The sequence below is a fragment of the Elgaria multicarinata genome, chromosome 5 (genome assembly GCF_023053635.1).
Source record: "Elgaria multicarinata webbii isolate HBS135686 ecotype San Diego chromosome 5, rElgMul1.1.pri, whole genome shotgun sequence".
NCBI classification, from domain to species: Eukaryota; Metazoa; Chordata; class Lepidosauria; order Squamata; family Anguidae; genus Elgaria; species Elgaria multicarinata.
This window is the reverse complement of record NC_086175.1, coordinates 39,789,292-39,808,453: the sequence shown is the minus strand read 5'-3', so window position 1 is coordinate 39,808,453 and position 19,162 is coordinate 39,789,292. Positions and strand designations below refer to the sequence as shown.

At 40.7% G+C, this 19,162-nt stretch overlaps 1 protein-coding gene across 1 annotated transcript in view; it reads right to left on the bottom strand.

Moving 5' to 3' along the window:
- Window positions 1-15,318, bottom strand: part of ATP11A (ATPase phospholipid transporting 11A) — a 108,070-nt gene extending 92,752 nt beyond the window's left edge. The window contains exon 1 of the mRNA XM_063126166.1: window positions 15,076-15,318. Coding sequence (XP_062982236.1) covers window positions 15,076-15,114 — 39 coding nt within the window. The 5' untranslated portion in view covers window positions 15,115-15,318. The remainder of the gene's footprint in view (window positions 1-15,075) is intronic.
- Between the last annotated feature and the right edge of the window lie 3,844 nt (window positions 15,319-19,162).

Below are 19,162 nucleotides of genomic sequence, written 5' to 3'. Positions count from 1 at the left end.
TATCTATCTATAGATAGATATATGTTTTTAAAAGCTACTAATTAATTTTTCTAACATCTCTAGAGCTTTAGCAGATGCGCATTTCAGGGGATTTCAAAACCTCATATCTTAGCAACCATGCAGTCAAAGAACCTAATTGTCCTTAATCCTCTATTTAAAATAGGTTAGATGAAATCCTCTTTTGACTGAAGCAGTGAGATTATTCAGTGGCATCAGGAAACAGAATCGATACTACTTTGCAGCTTATTCATTCAACTCTTGAAGTGAAAAAATACAAAATAAACTGGTGACAGATTTCAGGAAAGATTTGGAAAATGTAAATGAGGAAATAACTATATTACATATACACACAGACGATGCCACAGTTTAATCCTCAATGAAGGAGTTGCAACTTTATAGATCAATATCTCTATGCAAATACTACCCAGGAATTGTAGGAATAACATGACATAGTCTTTCAAAACTAGGGGTGAGGCAAATTCATTCAGGTTTTGCAATACAAATACAAAGGAAGAACACGTTTTACCACATTTTGTAATGGATTAACTATTTCCTATAATGCTTTTAACAATATTCCAAGTGTTTATGTGCCTTAAAGTAAACACACACACACACTTATATTAGCAATTCAACAATGTCTGAAGGAAATACAACTAGATCAAAGCATGGAAAATCATTAAGAAGAAGCTGGTGCCTGTCAAGAGTTGAAAAAATCCTTGGTTTGTCTTATCTACATGGAAATGTTGCCATGGCAATTAAAGCAAGAGAGATAACAGTACTATTGTGTTATTCTGCCTTGTAATTCAGGCTGAACTTCAATGGAGTTGTCACTTGACAATTATACCAATAGAAACATAACATTATCTTTTTATCCTGTTCCTTTATCATTACAGAGGCAATACCTACAAAAGGACTAAGGCTACTGCAGACTGAAATACACTTTTTTGTAAGCATGTGCCTCTGAAACTAACAAGACTTATTTTCAAGTGAAATGTGCTTGTGATCAGCCACCACTGATATCAAAGTAACATTTGACCAATATCCTGCCACATGACAGATCCAATTCCATAAGAAATAACAGCACATTTGCCCAGCCATTCCTGTGGATTTGATTTGCTCTTGTTTAAATACATAAACAAAAGAAGAAAATTCATATTTTCTTTAACCACCACTACAAAAAGACCCCCAATCTTTCTTCAACACATTCATTCTAGTTAAAGATATTTTAGTAGTTCTTCTAATTATTAGCTGTGTGAATCATTTGCAAATATCTTTGCTATGCTAGTCCAAGTTTGCTGTATATTTTTTCAGAACCTTTCTTAGGTTATAATCCTGTCACACTTACCTGACAGTAAGCCCTATTGAGCACAATGAGACTTACGTCTGAGTAAACATGCTTAGTATTTCACTGTTAACACCCAACATCTGATGATCCTGATCTATTATTAAAAAGACATAAATAGAAATACTACTGGATGTTTTTGAGGTCTGTGTAGAAGCTGTGCAATATGATCTTACTAACTGAAAATTAAATCAATTGAATGCCTCTTAAAAAAAGCTTCTAACGTTATAGTACTTTTTTATACAAAATGCAATAGAACAGTATTTTGTAACCAATAGCAACTAGATTGTAGGATGTAACAGGCTAGAACTATTCTGAAAATGGCACCTGTATGTTTTTAATCAAATAAAGGATTTTAAAAAACCTTTCCCTATCCAGGCTATCCTAGGGAAAAGTCAAAATCTTTCCGACGTTGTCATACAACTAAGGCTACAATTCTATGCATTGAAATCAGTGTAACTTCTTTCTAAGTAAATATATCATTGGATTGTACTGCAATTGTCTCAGGTCTCAGAACCCTCAACAAACTGTAACAAGAATAAACAACTCCAGGGAGTGGGGGGATAAGAATAAAAATACAGTGAGACTAATTGAACAATATAGCTGACCTTTAGAAAGAGAAGATAAGTAGAATATAATTAAAGCCCCCTTTACTCATTACTTATGTGAAGGAGGTCCGTATGTTGAAAAAGGCAGCAAGGCTACACTGCTGTGTGATCTCAATATTATAAGAGCTCTGATTCACAAGATCTGTTCCATGCTCCTGAAATCACTAAAAGCCTGGCCACCCCAGGTAGATCCTTTTTGCTGAAATCACTGGTGCTGATTTACTAGATCAGTCTCACACTACTGAGATCACCTTGGTCTCCTGGCCTATCCACTATCGGTAGGATTTCCATCCAATTTTTCTGAGTATGACAAACTCTTGAATCCTACAGGCAATCCCATTGAGAACTGCTAAAAAGGCATGAAACACTGTTCTGTCATTCTTCCACTTTTTGCCCAGATTTATCAGAGCCTGACCTATGTCAATGCAGGCAGAGATCCACTGCAACCCTTTTTAGATGGACCCATTTTTCCTTCACCCACTGAGACTCAGGTTCATACTTCAGCTTCATACTTCAGCTTCAGAAACATGTGACTTGAACCCAAAGAGAAGTTTCTTTGCAATTCTATCCTATTTTCAGGAAGATCTTGTATAAATTGTAACCTCCTTTCCTGCACCCTATTTTTTATGCTATGGGTGAGTGGAGGAGAGAGAGAGTGAGTCTAATTTCGGACAACATTTGGTTGGAGCCCCCAGCCACTGTGACCAGCCTTCCCCTGACCATCAAGTGGGAAAGCTTGTGGTTAGGACTCGTATTTTTCCTTTGTTTGTCCTATTGTGATCAACAAGCCAGATTCTTCAAAAGAGGCTAGTTTGATCAATGGAAGCTGATAGTTCTCTTATCAAAAAGAGTAAGCAAGGTTGGAGTGGCACCCAAAGTGCAAGAAATTACAGTGTGTGTGTGTAATCATAGATAATCTCCTTCCTCCAGCCCTGTTTGTTACTGTGACCATGCATAAGGGGCAGCCTGATCACACTGCCCCCACGTTAAGTTAAAGTTCCTAGAATCCTTTCTCTCCTCATTCTTACAAGCTCACCCCAAATCTTCCTCTTTTCTTTCCCCAATAGCATTAGGGACTTCTATTTGCTTTACCCCAAGCTTCTTGAACTTTGAAGTCGTGCCCAGATCCACCTGGCCTTGGTTCAGCCAATGAGAGAACAAAACAAATTTCCCATCAATTTGACTCATTTTGCATATGTTTGGTGCTTTGTATGGAGTGCTTATTTTGATTTTAAACACTCTACCTAGTTAATTTGCCTAATTAATGAGTGTATGTCTTAAATTCTTAAGTATGTTTAATAAATCCACCAGTTGCTAGGGAACATGGGTGGGAGGGTGCTCTTGTACTCATGTCCTGTTTATGGGTTCCTGGTTGACAGCTGGTCAGCCGCTGTGTGAACAGAATGCTGGACTAAATGGACCTTTGGTCTGATCCAGCATGGCTGTTCTTATGATTCCCCTGTTATTGAAGAAAGCTGTGAGTATGAGTGAGCGGGAGGGGGCTGATTCACCTGGTTAAAATACGCCATGTGACTTAAAACAATGTGGCTTATTTAAAATCACAGTGCATGCCCAATACATGTGGGTGTGTTTTCTATCATCACCACCTGGATGCAGCTTATTGTGTCATTTCAACCTGGCCAGCATGGCTTGTTAAAAGGGAAATAACCCTCTAATAACCCTGCAACAGCCCACAGGTTATTGTAGGGTTGTTTCCCCTCCAACAAGCCATGTTGCTCAGGTTTGGATAACACAATAAGCCGCACCTGGGCAGTGCTTATTGAAATTGCATGCCACAGCTTAAATAAACCACGGTGCCTTATTTTGATTGTGCAAACAGGGTCAGTGATTAGGTTCCCTCCTGCAAGAAGCATTCCAACCCATTTTTAAAACAGACGCAAAATTAAAAGGTCCCTTAATGAATGCATATCTTGAGAATGTGCAGAAGTTTGTACATGTGTCTGGAAGAGCACATTTAGTAACACCTAGAACAGTATGTGAAAAGAACACCTAAACGTTCTAACTGCTTTCAAAAAGAGCACAGAAAGCACTAAAAGACAAAAGGCAAGAGCACAAATTTCAACCATTGCAAGCAAAATACTCTACAGTAGTACAGAAATATGAATATTCAATTCAACTCTTTTCAATACTGGACAATGTTTTGATAGAAGAGACTCTATGTATTTCCATTGCATAATGCTTTCTCCATGAAGTAGGTGTTGCAACAGTCTAAAAATATGTGGCTATGAAGACATGCAATTCTCAAACCCACAAAACTTAGCCTGGCCACATAAAGCTGCTTTTTCCCTCTTAAATAGATAAGAACTCTTTAAACAAGTAATCCCCAACTAATAAGGCTACTAACCTTAGCCTGGGATTAGCTTTTAGTTTAAAATGTATAGATACAACTCTTTTCCAGCACAAAAAGATATAAAGTGTGTACAACTGTGTAGTTAATATTAACAAAATGGGAAGGGAGGGAGTTAGCATATGCTGGCAAAGTGCTCAAGGAATTAAACTCAGGAATCCCAGTGTCACATGCTTTGAAACATGTAAACACCACTCTGGGATACATCTACATCTACACTAAGCAAATCCAAAATACGTGAATGTGGGCTTATATGGACGTGAGATCAAGCATAATTTATTTTGCTTCTAAATTCCAGGTTTTCTAAGACTATGCTATTCTTTTCAGCATAGACTGGGGGTTCATCTACACCAAGCAGGATATTCCACTATGAAAGCGGCATATAAAGGGCAGGAGCCACACTACTGTTTTATAGTGATATTGAAGTGCTCTGCATGATCTACACTACTGCTTTATAGTGGTAATGAAGTGCACTGACCCATGACACATCTACACCAAGCAGGATATAACACTATGAAAGTGGTATGAAAGCAGTATATGGTATGTGTCAATGGGTCCCAACACTTGTCAGTGCACTTCAATACCACTATAAAGCAGTAGTGTGGCTCCTGCCTTTTACTGTATATACCACTTTCATAGTGGAATTTCTGCTTGATGTAGATGTAGGGTGACTATATGAAAAGGAGGACAGGGCTCCTGTACCTTTAAGACTTGTAGAGAAAGGGGAATTTCAGCAGGTGGCATTTGTATGCATGCAGCACCTGGTGAAATTCCCTCTTCATCACAACAGTTAAAGAGGCAGAAGCCCTGCCCTCTTGACCAGTTACAAAGAGGGCAGGGTTCCTGAAGCTTTAACTATTGTGATGAAGAGGAAATTTCACCAGGTGCAACATGCATACAAATGCCACCTGCTGAAATCCCCTTTTCTATGCAACTTTTAAAGATACAGGAGCCCTGTCCTCCTTTTCATATGGTCACTGTAGCAGATGAGCCCTGGGAAAATTGAAGGATGCAATGATAGAAAACCGTGGAGCGGTGCTATACTGTAGCAGGAAACAGCAGCCACTAAAAGAAAGAATCACCTTCTGATCAGCACCATCACCAGCCAATTTTGAGACTTCCCACATAAATATTAAATATTTTCTCCACAACCATAATAAAAAGGTACCAGTTCTGTGACAGATACTGAATTCCACAGTTTGCAACAATACTGCAAATGCATGTCTACATGTTCATAATTGGTTTTAACTACTCCATAAATTATAATAAATTCTAAACTTTTAAAAGTTCAGTGTTGCAACTCTACAAACATTTCAGCTTGTATGTGTTATAACAATCTCTATCATCTTTCCCACTCTTAGCTGCATTTTCAACCCACTTTTGCTTGAGTGGAAAACTAAGTGAACACTTGAGAACTCCTCTAAAAAATTTACCTTTTCGAAACCTTGACATGTTCCAGCAAACAAATACTGGAAGTTCTCAGGTCAATGTAGGATATGAAAGTGCTTTAGAAATGCACCCAGAACGAACACACATCCAAATAATCTTACTTCAAAGTAAATGCTACTGAAAATACTCATTTTCAAGGAAATGTTTTTAGAAGTGGGAAGCAAGTGACCAATTTTTAACATGATGTTACTAATTAATTTCCAACAGGAACTAGCCTAACATGAGACCAAAATCCCTGCCTTAGGGCTCATTCAGAAAACACCTTAAACCATGGCTTTAACTACAGTGAATAAGGCTTTTTGCTTTATTCACCATGGTTAAACTGTGGTTTAAGGTGTCTTCTGAACACAGTTTGGCTTTCTGGCTTAACCACCACGGTTAAATCCATGGTTTAAGGTGTCTTCTGAATGGGGTCCCTGTGATACTGGAAAGAGTAGGCACAAAGCAGCATTAGTTCAAAAGTATATCAGACTGTGGCCCTGTTCAGAAGACACCTTGAACCATGGCTTTAACCATGGTGAATAAGGCTTTTTGTCTTATTCACTGTGGTTAAAGCCATGGTTTAAGGTGTCTTCTGAACAGGGCCTGTATAACCAAAAGAAGTAGAGCACTTCAAAAGCCATGAACTTGCCAAGAGCCTACTGCTGCCCAGAATCAAGAGCAGTCACATTGAACACAGAAGAGCCATCTGCCCTATGCAGACAGAGCAAGCAATTGCCATTGGCTCCAAAAGTGTTTAGAGACCATTTAATCCTGGAATCATTGCATGCTGCAAGGGACATGTTTTCAGAGAGCCTGAAACAGCAAACAGCTGCATATTTATGCTGCTCCACACATCCAGTGTAATATGTACAGTCACAGATTAAACTATATATAGTACAGTCAGGGTTATCTCTGGCAAAGAAAAACCTGAAATTTTAAAAGCAAAACAAAACATAGTTTTAAACTCAGAAAGCTAACATCTATGCTGTAGGATCATAATCCAATTACAGGACGTAGATAACCTAGCACAGGGGAATTTTGCACAGTGAAAAAGTGATATGCAAAACAGTTATTCACAGCAGACTCAGAAATACTGTATAGTACAGAAGTTTGACAACTGTTAATCATCAGAAATTCCTCCCAGAAACCCCAATTGGTAATTTTACTAGTTGCATTCTAATATTATCAAAGCAGACCATCCAATTTTGCACATTTTCCAAATGCCAGGTGCTAGGTAGTAACTCACCCATCTGAGCAGAAGGAATTATTAAATGCTTTGCTCTAGGCAAGTAGGTTCCCAGACCCATCTCTCAAATTGACCTGTAACACATTGGTAGATGACTGTGGACTGGTAAGATTTTTGTTGTTCTTATCTGTAAGCACATACTGCTTATTTAAGTACTAAAGGAGTACTCTGAAGTATCTTTCCAGCCTCAAAAGCTCTCAAACGTATCCATGAAAGAACTTAACAAAAAGGAAAGGTTCATGGTAAAGTTTTCACTTAAGTTTTGGAAAAACAAACAGAATCCAGGGCAGGGTTTCTCATGCTGAACATTGAATCCAATGGATTATTGTTGACCAAACTAAAGTAGAAGTGACTGATCAGATGGAACAAGTGTGTACTTCACTGTTGCTCAACGCAAAGAACAATTTCTCAATTCCAAGAAGTACCTGGAAGCAATATTTCTAGTGAAAGACTTTTTTTAAAACAGCCTTTGCATATTATTTTGCTTTTGAAAGCAAATAAATCCTAGAAAGAATACATTAATAAGGAAGCACTTTATAAATTAGGATAAAAGGAAACAGATTCAGTGGCAATCCCAATTGAAAAAGTGCGTGTGTTTGTGTGTGTGTGTGTGTAAATAAGCAAAGGCTGGCACGCTTAAAGCAACAGATTCTCCTCCCCCCCAAAACAACAACTTTCAAACTTTTAAATAACTGAGAATTACCATCGACTTTAATGAAATGTGGATGATGCCTACTGTATTCAGACAGCATGATAGTCAACGGTGGGAGTAATAATCAACGCGACAGTTGTTATTATTATTATTATTATTATTATTATTATTATTATTATTTATATAGCACCATCAGTGTACATGGTGCTGTACAGAGTAAAACAGTAAATAGCAAGACTCTGCCGCATAGGCTTACAATCTAATAAAATCATAGTAAAACAATAAGGAGGGGAAGAGAATGCAAACAGACACAGGGTAGGGTAAGCAGGCACAGGGTAGGGTAAAACTAACTGTATAAAGTCTGCACAACATCAAGTTTTAAAAGCTTTAGGGAAAAGAAAAGTTTTTAGTTGAGGGTACCCCCCACACAACATGATAATAATCAACCATGGTGTGGATTAAGATCAGCGTTAAGTTGACTATTAGTACATGCTGAGTTGACTCATTCATCCCCCGCCCTCCCCTCAGTCCTCCCAACTAGTATCCCCTCAGCCACTGCTGGTAAAAATCTATCCTGCCAGCTGGACTAGAGTGGCAGCCACCACTTTGACTGCTCTTGCCTTGTGACCCTGTGGCTGACTAAATAACCAATGGTGGCCAAGGTAATAACCAACTTCTCACAGTCTGCAGTAGTCAAACTGATTCAGAAAGCAAAAATTGTAGACACCTTGGTTATTACCAGAAAGGCAAAGAATGCAGATACGTAGATTTTTCCATGAACAATTAAGATCTCCTCTAAAGAACTTCTAAGTTCCATAACTGGCAACAGAAAAGCCCTAATTGTACACGCTGGGCCACTCAACTGGATGGATCATGTTCTAGTATAACTGTCAACCTTTGCCAACTTTTATCTATTGATACAACACTTTTGGCTAGTGGTTTTACCTTCTCTTATGACTGCTCTTGATTAAAGGGCTAAACTACACATTACATGCAGATGCATATAAGAAATCACCAACAGCTCTTCCCTCCCCACACAAAAGCACTGATAGAAAGAAGAATAATTTTCCTTGGTAGGGGGAAGCAACGTGAGAGGGCAGTGGAGAAGCAGAAAAATACATCCATGCTGCTTCACATAATCACCTCGAGGATGCTTTTAGAGTTGGGGGACGAGGAACTATATGAAGGTTGTTATACATATTTCTGCGTGTATAACTTGTATGTATGTAAAATACAAGTACAAATTGAATCTTCTGCCAAAGCTAGAAAATATTGCTACCCCAACTGTATACCCAATTGTTACTATCATTGCTTGTTATTCAATTCTTAAACTAGCAATTACCCTTCTTGAAATTCACCTGTACTTGCTACAAAACAGTAGTAGTAAAAGTACTTAATTAAACCGAGATTGTCTGGTGTTATGCATGTCAATCTTATATTAATTACTGTTTTGCTGTGGCTAATGCCTGAAACACTGTATTTTTAAATTACATATTTAATTGAACATATTTTAATTTATAAACATAGCCAACACTTTTCTCACCAGACCTGTAACCTCTTCCTCCATTTGTTTCCTCTATTCTATATTAACAGATCTGTTTCCCCCCCAAGCCAACTGCAAACAATAAAAAGCAAGAAAATAAATTTACAACCAAATTATTACTGAAGAAAATTTAATGTTTAAAGATGGGCTACCTAGTAACCATTTTCCCTGTTACATTTGCCACACAACTGATCCAATATCACCTCCATGGATCTGTGGAAGTCTGTTTCCACTGATAGTATCTCATTTCATCCTAACCACAGCAAAATATAAGTAGCTACTGCTACATTTGCTCTCCCAATTATCAACCTTTATATTGCTCAGTCATTGGGGAGTGGGGGCAGGAACCTGTATTTTTTGCTTCATGTACATGAACTAAGAACCACCATCTTACAGTTCACGCAATGTTATTGCTATCCCCACTTTGTCTGTGAACAGGCCACATGTTCTACTATTTCTAGCAAGTAAGTTAATTGTCTCCCCTCTGTTCCTGTGAATCCATAAAGTATTCGAAGTATTCGACCCTGCATATCTGATTTATTAAAAACACAAGAAGGAGCCAGCATCTATAAGTTTAGAGAAACTCTTTCACACTAGCATCATGCCAAGCATAGGTAGTGGGGTGAGAGGTGCAGTGAATTGCACTGCTCTCCCGACTAGGGGACCCACTGCCACCATCTCCAGGTGGGGTCCTCTAGACAGCCTTGCCAGTCACTCTCACCATAGCATTTGATGCAGCAAGAAAGCAGGGCTGGCAGAGGTCTCTTGAGCAGCCATCCACTCAGAGACACTAGCAGATGCTTCAGAGAGCCTGCTAGTCCCACTGGGACAAATGCCACAAACAGACAGCAGCTGAAGGGGCTCTCTGTAGCACCTACCCATCCTCTGTTTTTCTCTGAAATCCTCTGAGATTTGCTTTTAGTTAATCACCCTCTGGCTCATGCTGGGAATCCTCTCAGCAAGAACTGGAAAGTGGGTGGGCTCTCATGGGAGCTACACCAGCCGGAAAGCCAATGTGGTGATGCTTAGGAGACGGGTGTGTGTGATGGGAGAAAGAGTGTGGGGCAGTGGGACACCTGACATGGTAAAAGAAAGGGGATGGGGGATACATAATGTGGTAAAGAGAAGGGGATGGTAAAGAGAAGGGGATGGGGAATACATAATATGGTGAGGCTTCAGCAGGAAGCAGCAGCAGTGCATGTTTGCTTCCACCTCAGGCAGCAGAAGACCTTGCACCAGGGCTGGTCAGGAATGCTGAGAAATGTAATTTAAAACATCTGAATGGCACCAAAGGAAGTCTGGGCTAAAATGCTATACTTGTGCTAGGGAAACTTAGTTCAAATCTCACTTCAGCCATGACATTCACTAGATGACTTTGGGCTAGTCACTGTCTCTCTACATAATCTACTTTACAGGATGGTTGCTAGGATAAAATGGGAAAAGCTATGTATTCTGCCCTGAGCAACATAGACAAAAGATGGGATACAAATGTGACTACTTTTGTATCTACAAATGTAGATTGTACATCTGTAGATGTACATTTACCCACCTTCATCTCTCCCTTTCTTCCTTCTGTTTCTTTCCCAAAGTCTATTTTAGACTGTAAGATCTATGAGGCAAGGACCCATCTGCTTTTTCCTATGTAACTCTATACAGTGCCACGTACACCGATGGTACTGTATAAATAATTTATCAGCTCAGTAAAACATGCCATTTGTTTCTGTTTGGAATGCTGTCTAAGTGTCTATTATGCTAGACGTCAGACATAAATATATACCTTATCTGTTCACAAGCCTTTTTAGAAGAAATGTTTCTATTTGTTAGCTCTTCTAGGCAGCTTGTTTAATTTAAAATATATGATGGGGCTGAACAGTATGCAAATCTTCCTGGAAATTAAATGACTTAAGTGTATAATTTGTATCCCAAATCTTTTCTGGATAGGCCGTACCTTTTTGGAGTGGGGCAACTGCTCCAAGTCTCACTCAGGGCGGTTCTTCACACATGGAAGGGGCAACATTAACATTGATAGATAGGTATTGCCACATTGTTGCTAACTTTTTCCTCTAGAATCCCACCAACTTGAGACCCATAAACCTGAGTGAAGAGAGGTGAATTACAAAGCAAACTCTGCTATGGAATGATAATGTCCTTTTGCCATGAATTAACTAACTTGAACACATCTTAGAAAGACAAATTGTAGTTGGGGACTGGCGCATCACCAATTAGACTGAATGTTTTAGCACTGGGAATTAGCTACTCTCACACCTCATCAACAAAAATAGTAATTGGTCCTCTCCCCACTGTTTTATGCCTTTGCTAGAGGAGTCAAGTGGCCAAGTCAGATAAATTGCTTGATGGAGATCATTCCAAAATAAGTTCTGGGCTGGCATCAATTGCTTCTGATTGACTTTGTTCCTGAATGGGTTCTTCTTGGCAGCTCCTTCTGCCTGCAAGTTTAGCTTTAGAATGGCTGAAGACAAGCCACTGAGGCCTACTCATCAGACTGAAGTCACTGAAGTGGGAGCTAGCCTAAGATAGATCTTCCTAAATAGTCCTGACAGTGTGGCAGAGTTACTTTTGCATTGGGTCTGCCCTATTTTGTAAACACTACATTTCCCATACTGCCATTGGCAGATAGCAGAGTGTCTTCATGACACTTGAAAGTAGAGGTGACAAAAGGAAGGTAAAGACACTTTAAGCAGCAGCAATGAAGGTACACTCAAACCTGACACATTCCCACCCCCCAAATACATCCTGTCTCAGAAAGCATGCCAATGACAATTGGTTGAAACTTCCTCAAATATTACTATAGCTTTTTGGCTTTATCTAATTGCATCCATTTCAAAATGGGAAGAAGAAAGAAAACATTCTCTAAATTATTCTTTATTAAAAGTATATTATTAAAAAAATACGGTCAATAATGTGCATTATTTGGTCTCTCAATAGAATGGGATCCTCTGATAACCTCATATTTGAATTTGCTGCCAAAAATGCAGAAAAAGATGGTAACGTTTACAAAAACCTGAATATAGCTTGTCATTTAACTTTTTCTTTAAACAAAAGGAGCATTTTGTGGGTTAATTATGTTTGGAGCTGAGATGTCTCAGCTCTGTTCTGCCTTATAGTCAGATACACTGCTTCTTAATACAGTGGTTCCATTTGGATACAACAAGCGATAGATCCTTCAGTTGGCAGAACTGCAGCGGAGCAGATTCAGAACACTTGGGTGAATTAAGTCATAGGAAGGTGCAGTGACAGTGACTTAGCAAGAAGGATGGGACTTAAGTCACCCCCACCTTTTGGCGGCACAGCCATTTCAGATTATAACCCATAAACCTATAACCCATAAACCGGTTAAACCGAACCTCTCTGCATTTATGTCGCTTGACATTAACGGAAGCCAATAGCCCCAGCCCAAGACTTTCTGCACCAGCAAAGGAGTACTCAGGTTGAACTGTCCAAACTGCTACTTTGGCATAATACCACATAACAAGCATTACAATTGCATGTTGACTTATTTGGGAAGAAGTAAACAATTGGATGTACCTCCGAATAAACATGCTTAAGTCTGAAAGCATTGTAGCTCCACATGCCAGTTAAAAATATTTAGGACAGGGATGTACACCAGATTCAATCTGAGAATTTTAGCTCAACTAGTCTGTGAATTGAACGGTAAGTTAACTTATATTCAGGACTGTCTGTCTGTAGTTCTACGTGAGAAGTATCTGTGAGGAGGTGCATAAATCAGCTTCCCAAGAATTTAATCTCTCTCTCTCTCTCTCTCTTTCTCTCTCTCTCTCTCTCTCTCTTAAATTAAGTTTAGATTAATTTAATCTGGCCCTTATGATGAGAGAGTACCTGAATAAGGTTTCCACCATGGTTAGGGGTGGCACTTCTGTGCCCCACATACTTTCTTGCCTCTCCCCATGACTAGCAAAAACGGAATAAAATTATCCAAAACAGTAACAACGATCATAGTAATTGATTATCCAAAATATGGGAATAGATGCAAAATTTTATTATTTCCATAGCTTGTACACAGGTCACAAACGTAGTTTTTTCTTGCCACAGAATTTCATTATTATTTTTTTAGCATGTAGTGCACATACCCCTGCTTATGTTAAAGACTAAATCCTAAAAGGAAGCTCAGGACATTTCTCAAAATATGCTCAGGACATATGCTCAGAACATATGCTCAGGACAATATGCTCAGGACATTTCTCAAAATTATAAATAAAATCTGATTTACTAGTCATTGCTTATGTTGACCTCCCCTATTATTATTATTCATTATTTGCAAGTCAAACACCAAATACTATTTTGCATGGGATTTTTCCACTCTCTAAGAAAACACTCATTGTATCAGGGTGCTCCGGAAAACACAGACAAGTAAGCAATAGCTGCCTGCTGGAGACAATAATGTATAATATGCCTCAAGGGCTTTTTGTTCTGACCTCAGCGCAAAGCATGAGACTATCAAACTCATGACTGATCACTTACTGGAAAGCTTCAGAAAGAAGGGGAGCTTGTAAACAGTATCTAAACAGACAGACTCCAGAGTCTTATTAAATACACAAGCATCATAAAATGTGCATATCTGTCAATCTGTTCAGTGGTTTCCCCCCCTATACATTACTATATGAAGAGGTTCTCTCTCGAAAGGCATGGTATGCCTAGCCAAGTGCAAACTGGCACCCCAATTCTAGGATACTCAGGGATGGATTTCAATGGAACTAATTTGCCAGCATGTGTGCCTAGGGATAAATCCTTACACCCCAATCAAAATATATTTAATTGGAATGAACTTCCATTAGTTTAATCATTCTAAATGCACTTTACTGGAAGTAAACTCCACTGAAGTCATTGGGACATAGATCCTTGCAATCCATTTAGGAATCGTGTACAAATTATCCACATGCTTATCATCTGTTGCTGTTCTTCAGCAACGACTGTTGACACGATTTTCTTAATTTAATTTAAAGTTATTTAAGAAAGCACTGGCAGGCAACGCATAGAAATTAATTTTAAGAATTGCTAGTCTCTTAATTTCCCCAAGTAAAAACTACAGTGTGGGAATCATAGGTTGAAATGGAATGTCAATGCTGTGCCTTGCCAAGCAGAAATGGATCCACTACTTATTCCATTTTTTTAATCCTCCAAATGACAAGAGAAGTCACAAGAGGAAGTCCTGCCTTGGCAAGAAATGCTGCTTACTGCTAGGCAGGTTTACTAAAAAATAATAGTCGAATTACTACCTTACATGGTAGTAAGCCACACTGAACTCCGTGGAACTGATATACACATAGGATAACTATGATCTAAAGCTCATTTACTGGAGGGTAAAACCACACTGGAAGTGTCCCACTTCCATGCCCAGCATTAGGCTGTGCCCAAGACTTCTAAGTAAATGTGTTAAGAACAAGGAGTGGAGCTGAGTTCTTCAACCTATTTAGAAGTAAATGGCACTCAGATTAATGGAGCTTTCAACTGTAGATCAGATACAACCTCTAGGAACAGAAATGAGAAGCATCATAGGAGAGTCAGACTTTAACCCTTGCTCTTTATCTCTCGGGAATCTGCAAAGGTGAGGGAGAGTTTATCTCCCCGGATCAAGATTGCACAGGCAGATAAGGGGAAGCGCTGGGCTCTGCCCCCTTGGGATGGGATAGAACTGCTATGCCTGCCCTGGGATGAAGGGGGCATCTAGGAGCTCCGATGTTCGCGGTAAGCGGGGGGGCAGTTCCCAAGCCTACATGACATGGGGAGGTGCTTTCACGTTCAGAACAAGCGAGGCATCCAGATTGGCTTTGGCGCGCTGGGCAGGGCGCAATGGTGAAGGCAGGCAGCGCCAAGCCGAGCCGCCAAGGGGGCCGGGGACTACTTACGTATCTATTAATAAGAGTCCTGAGGCGGCTGCAATCCATGGCGAGGCGACTGACAGCTGCTCAGGCGGCTCTCAGCCTCCCCCTGCGTCGTCGTCGCCGCCGCCGCCTGCTCCTCCCGCGGGCGCAGGCTCCAGCCAGGGGGAGCTTCTTTCTACCTCGGCTCGGTCACACTTCTATCGCCTACATCCACGCCGGAGTTTCCGCCTCATGGCAGCCGCAGCAACATCCCTGCCCTGCCATGACCTGCCGGGGATTCTTGGCGGGCGATTCTCGTCTCCCGCTTGTGCTCAGTCATGCGTGCGCCAGGCTGAGGCGCCTGGGTTGCCTCCCCATGTGCGCTCAGCCAGTCGTGCCTGAGTCTTCGCACCGACGGCAGCTCGCTCCGAAGGAGGAGGAGGAGGAAGAGACGGGAGGCGGGGAGACAAAGGCAACTTCGCGGGGAGACTTGGGCAGGTAGCGAGATTTCTCCCTCCCTTGCGGTCTTCCGGGAACTTCCCCCTGCACCTGGCCGGCTCCTGCACAGTGTGGCTCTCCACGCCTGGCTCCCCACGAGCTCGGCTCGCCTGTCCCTCGGGTTCTTCTCACTCGCGCTTTGATCTTTCCCTGCTTAGCCAGTCGGCTCACGTCACACGAGCGGGCGAGCATGCGCGCTCCGACTTCTTCAGAACAACACACCCCTTAACCGCCTCCACCCCCCACCCGGTTTTGCACACAAACGCTTTCGCCGTCGGTGAGCTCACTAATACCTTGATCCGAGCCTGGGCTTGACTCCACATACAAGTGCAATGACTGTCCCCCCCGGCAAAGAGAGGGAAGGCGAATCTACTTCGGTTCCCCCCGTTGACTAATTTAGACTCTCAAGATGGGCGGGAGCGCTGTATGGAAAGAAATGGAGAATTTAACAAGCCTCTCCCTCCCCGCCCAGTTTCTACGCCCCCAAGAGACAACGCCGAAACTGTGCGAGGGATTTGCAAAGATATCCTACCTGAAAGCCCTCTGGATGAACTTCCTGTTGAAGCTTTGTTGCTGCTGTTTTCCCATGAAATTCTATTTTAATTCGAAATAAAGTTAAGAAAATAGAGAACATACATAATAAAGCAAAGTTGTTGTTGTTGTTCGGAGTGCTTGGTGTTGAAATTATTACCAGGGTAGCATTCGAAGATGGGGAACGCAGAATTCGGAAGGAAACACTTGCCTGGATTTCCCTTTGTTTACTTCGGAACGTGGCCGCTATTATTTTCAAATAATATAACTTCCGCTCAAATCCAAGAATTTACGGGGCGGGGGGGGGCGGTTAAAAGGTCTCGATTTATTGGAAATCTGTGGCAGTAATAACGAGGCACTAAAGTAAAGAAAGAAAAGTAAAGAAACAAAGTCCGTTTGTTTCTTGGGACCTCCGGCTTTCCCACTCTACGAAGACATTGCTACTAGGAGACAGATGCCTAAGACGCAGCTGCAGGGAGCGGAGGGGACATCGAAGTTCTGAGATGCTGCTAGAAAGCTTCAAGAAGACAATTTTGTGGCACCCTGAGAGCTCCATAAAAGAGAGATGGAGACTGCCCGCTTCTATCCATTTACCTGGGAGTAAATCCCATTGAACTCAATCAGGTTCAGATTTGAACACAATGGGACTTACTGCTGTGTAGACATGTACAGGATTGCCCTGTAATAAGTTGTGGGGAGATATTAAACTTTTTACTGGAACTTTTTAATGCTGTGAGAACGTACAAACTTAAATTTACACACAAAGAACCCCATGTCAGCCACAGTACAAAGTGGCTAATTGTCAGCTGGAATGAGAGGGACAAAAGTTGGACTCTAATTGCATGTGTGTGTGTGTGTGTGTATGTGTGTATTCATTACTTCAGAGAATAGATTCAGCACAATAATCCCCCCCCCAAAAAACCCTCCTCAGACATATAATACATTACCCAGGAGGAAAGGTGGTGCGTTTCAAATCTCTCCTCCTCCTCCCCCCTCCCCAGCTATCGTTTTTATGTTCAATGACAGGTACTTATTTACATGTTTTAGTAGAACATACAGTTCTCAATGCAGAGATCAGTGGGTTTTCATTGCCTCTTTTAGAAGAAAAAGCACTTAAACTTTGAAAAACCTCTTATTCAGCTAGGATGCAAAGAGCAGTCCAACATCAGGCCCTTGAACTCAGTTCTGTCAAACAGGTTTTGAATACAGCTTTTTCGGCCAGCTTTCTTCAACCTGTTGTCTTCCAGAAGTTTTGGACTTCAACTCCCATCTGCCTGAGTCAGCATGGCCTATGGCCAGAATTGCTGAAAGCTGTAATCCAAAACATCTGGAGGTCACCAGGGTAGTGAAGGCTGCCTCATATGGTTTTAAAAATAGAGTGAGACTTCTGATAGGGTTAGGGTAAGTCACATGAACTCATCGATTGTGTTCATCAGCTAATTCATGCCACACTTCAAAACGATGTTGGACACATTTTTCTTCCAAAGATATGATCTCCAGTTAAGAAAGTAAATTATGAACATGCCCTCAGGTAGCAGTGTTACCCAAACCAAACCTTGTGACTGGATACTTTTACTGGAGTGCTAAATTTAATTGTTCTGGATTTATGACTCAGGCTACTGATCCTAAACCACACTGCCTTCAGTCATGTTTGAAAGATTTCGGGAGATAAGGGGCTTAACAGCTTGCCCCCTCACACTGCCATGGAGTCCCTGCTAGCTCCTTCAGTTTTCCCACCTATTTATTCCCTCACCTGCTATGGCAAAATTAGGTACAGTAGGTGGGGGAAGAGAACTTATGGAAGGAAGAGGTGAGAGGTACAATGCATTGGCACATTCGTAGGTTCCACCGGCTGTGGTTCTAACAGCTCTATTAATAGGGTTGTATTAAGAACCACAAACTTTTGTAACAGAAAATCAAACATAAAGCATCACAGCATGCACTCTGCCACTGACCTACTTTCACTTCCCTATCCACTGCTTTTCTTGTGGCCTTTCAGGGGACATGATAAAGTTGGGGAGGCAGTTCCCAGATTTGGCCCTGATTGTTACCGCCCTGGGAAGTTGAAGGGGGTTGGGTCTAAGTGCCTCAAGTATTTATCCCATATGACTAAAGTTTTGGACTTGAAAGCATGCATTTATTGGTCTGAAATGTGGATTATTATTTTTTAAAAACCTAATAATAAATCAGTTTAATCAATAGCTGATTACAGCCCATCTAGGTATAACTGGATACTATCCATCTGCTTCTAGACGAAGTTTTTATTGTGCAATTTCCCTGCCTCAAACATGTTGTTTTATTAGGGATCCACTCAATGACATCTTTCATTTGTAACCTTCCTGTGTTTTTTCATCATTTCTTCCATCCCTTTTCTTACCTCAGATAAAGATGTTTAGAAGGGAAAGATGAAATAGCTGCACAATGCCTTTTGATTGGTAGCGCTAGGAGCTGTCCATCTGGAAGCACCCCAGTCTGCTGAAAAACTTCATGCTTATTGGATCCAGTGTTGGGTGAAGGGCAGCCATTTAAAACATTTTATTTAAATGAATGGGTACTTAATTTCTACAATGAGAGGTCATAGGCCTCACAGCTACCTGAAAGCTAAACACTCTTTCCTGGTAGGTGTTACCCCAACTCCCATATTAGTATTGAAATTACTTGTGTTGGAAGAAAGTATCTTTGAACAGATTGCCAATTTTTGTTTATATGTTTATACCCTGCTTTCCCACTTTCACTGGCATTTAAGACAGGTTCTCAGCTTAAGGTTTCAACTCTGCATAGAGAGTCCAAAAACAAATTTGCCCTGTTTCTTGTGCAGTTAAATTATTATTATTATTATTATTATCATTATTAATTGCATTTTTATACCGCCCAATAGCCGAAGCTCCCTGGGCGGTTCACAAAAACTAAAACAATTCAAAGTGTAAAACAAACAGTATAAAAACATGAGATAAGATACACATTAAAACGAATTAAAACATACCATACATGATTAAAACATCCTGAAAACATTCTAAAATTCCACTGGATAGGCCTGCCGGAATAGATCAGTCTTTATTGCTTTTTTAAATTCTAAAAGACTGTCAAGTTGACGAATCTCCTC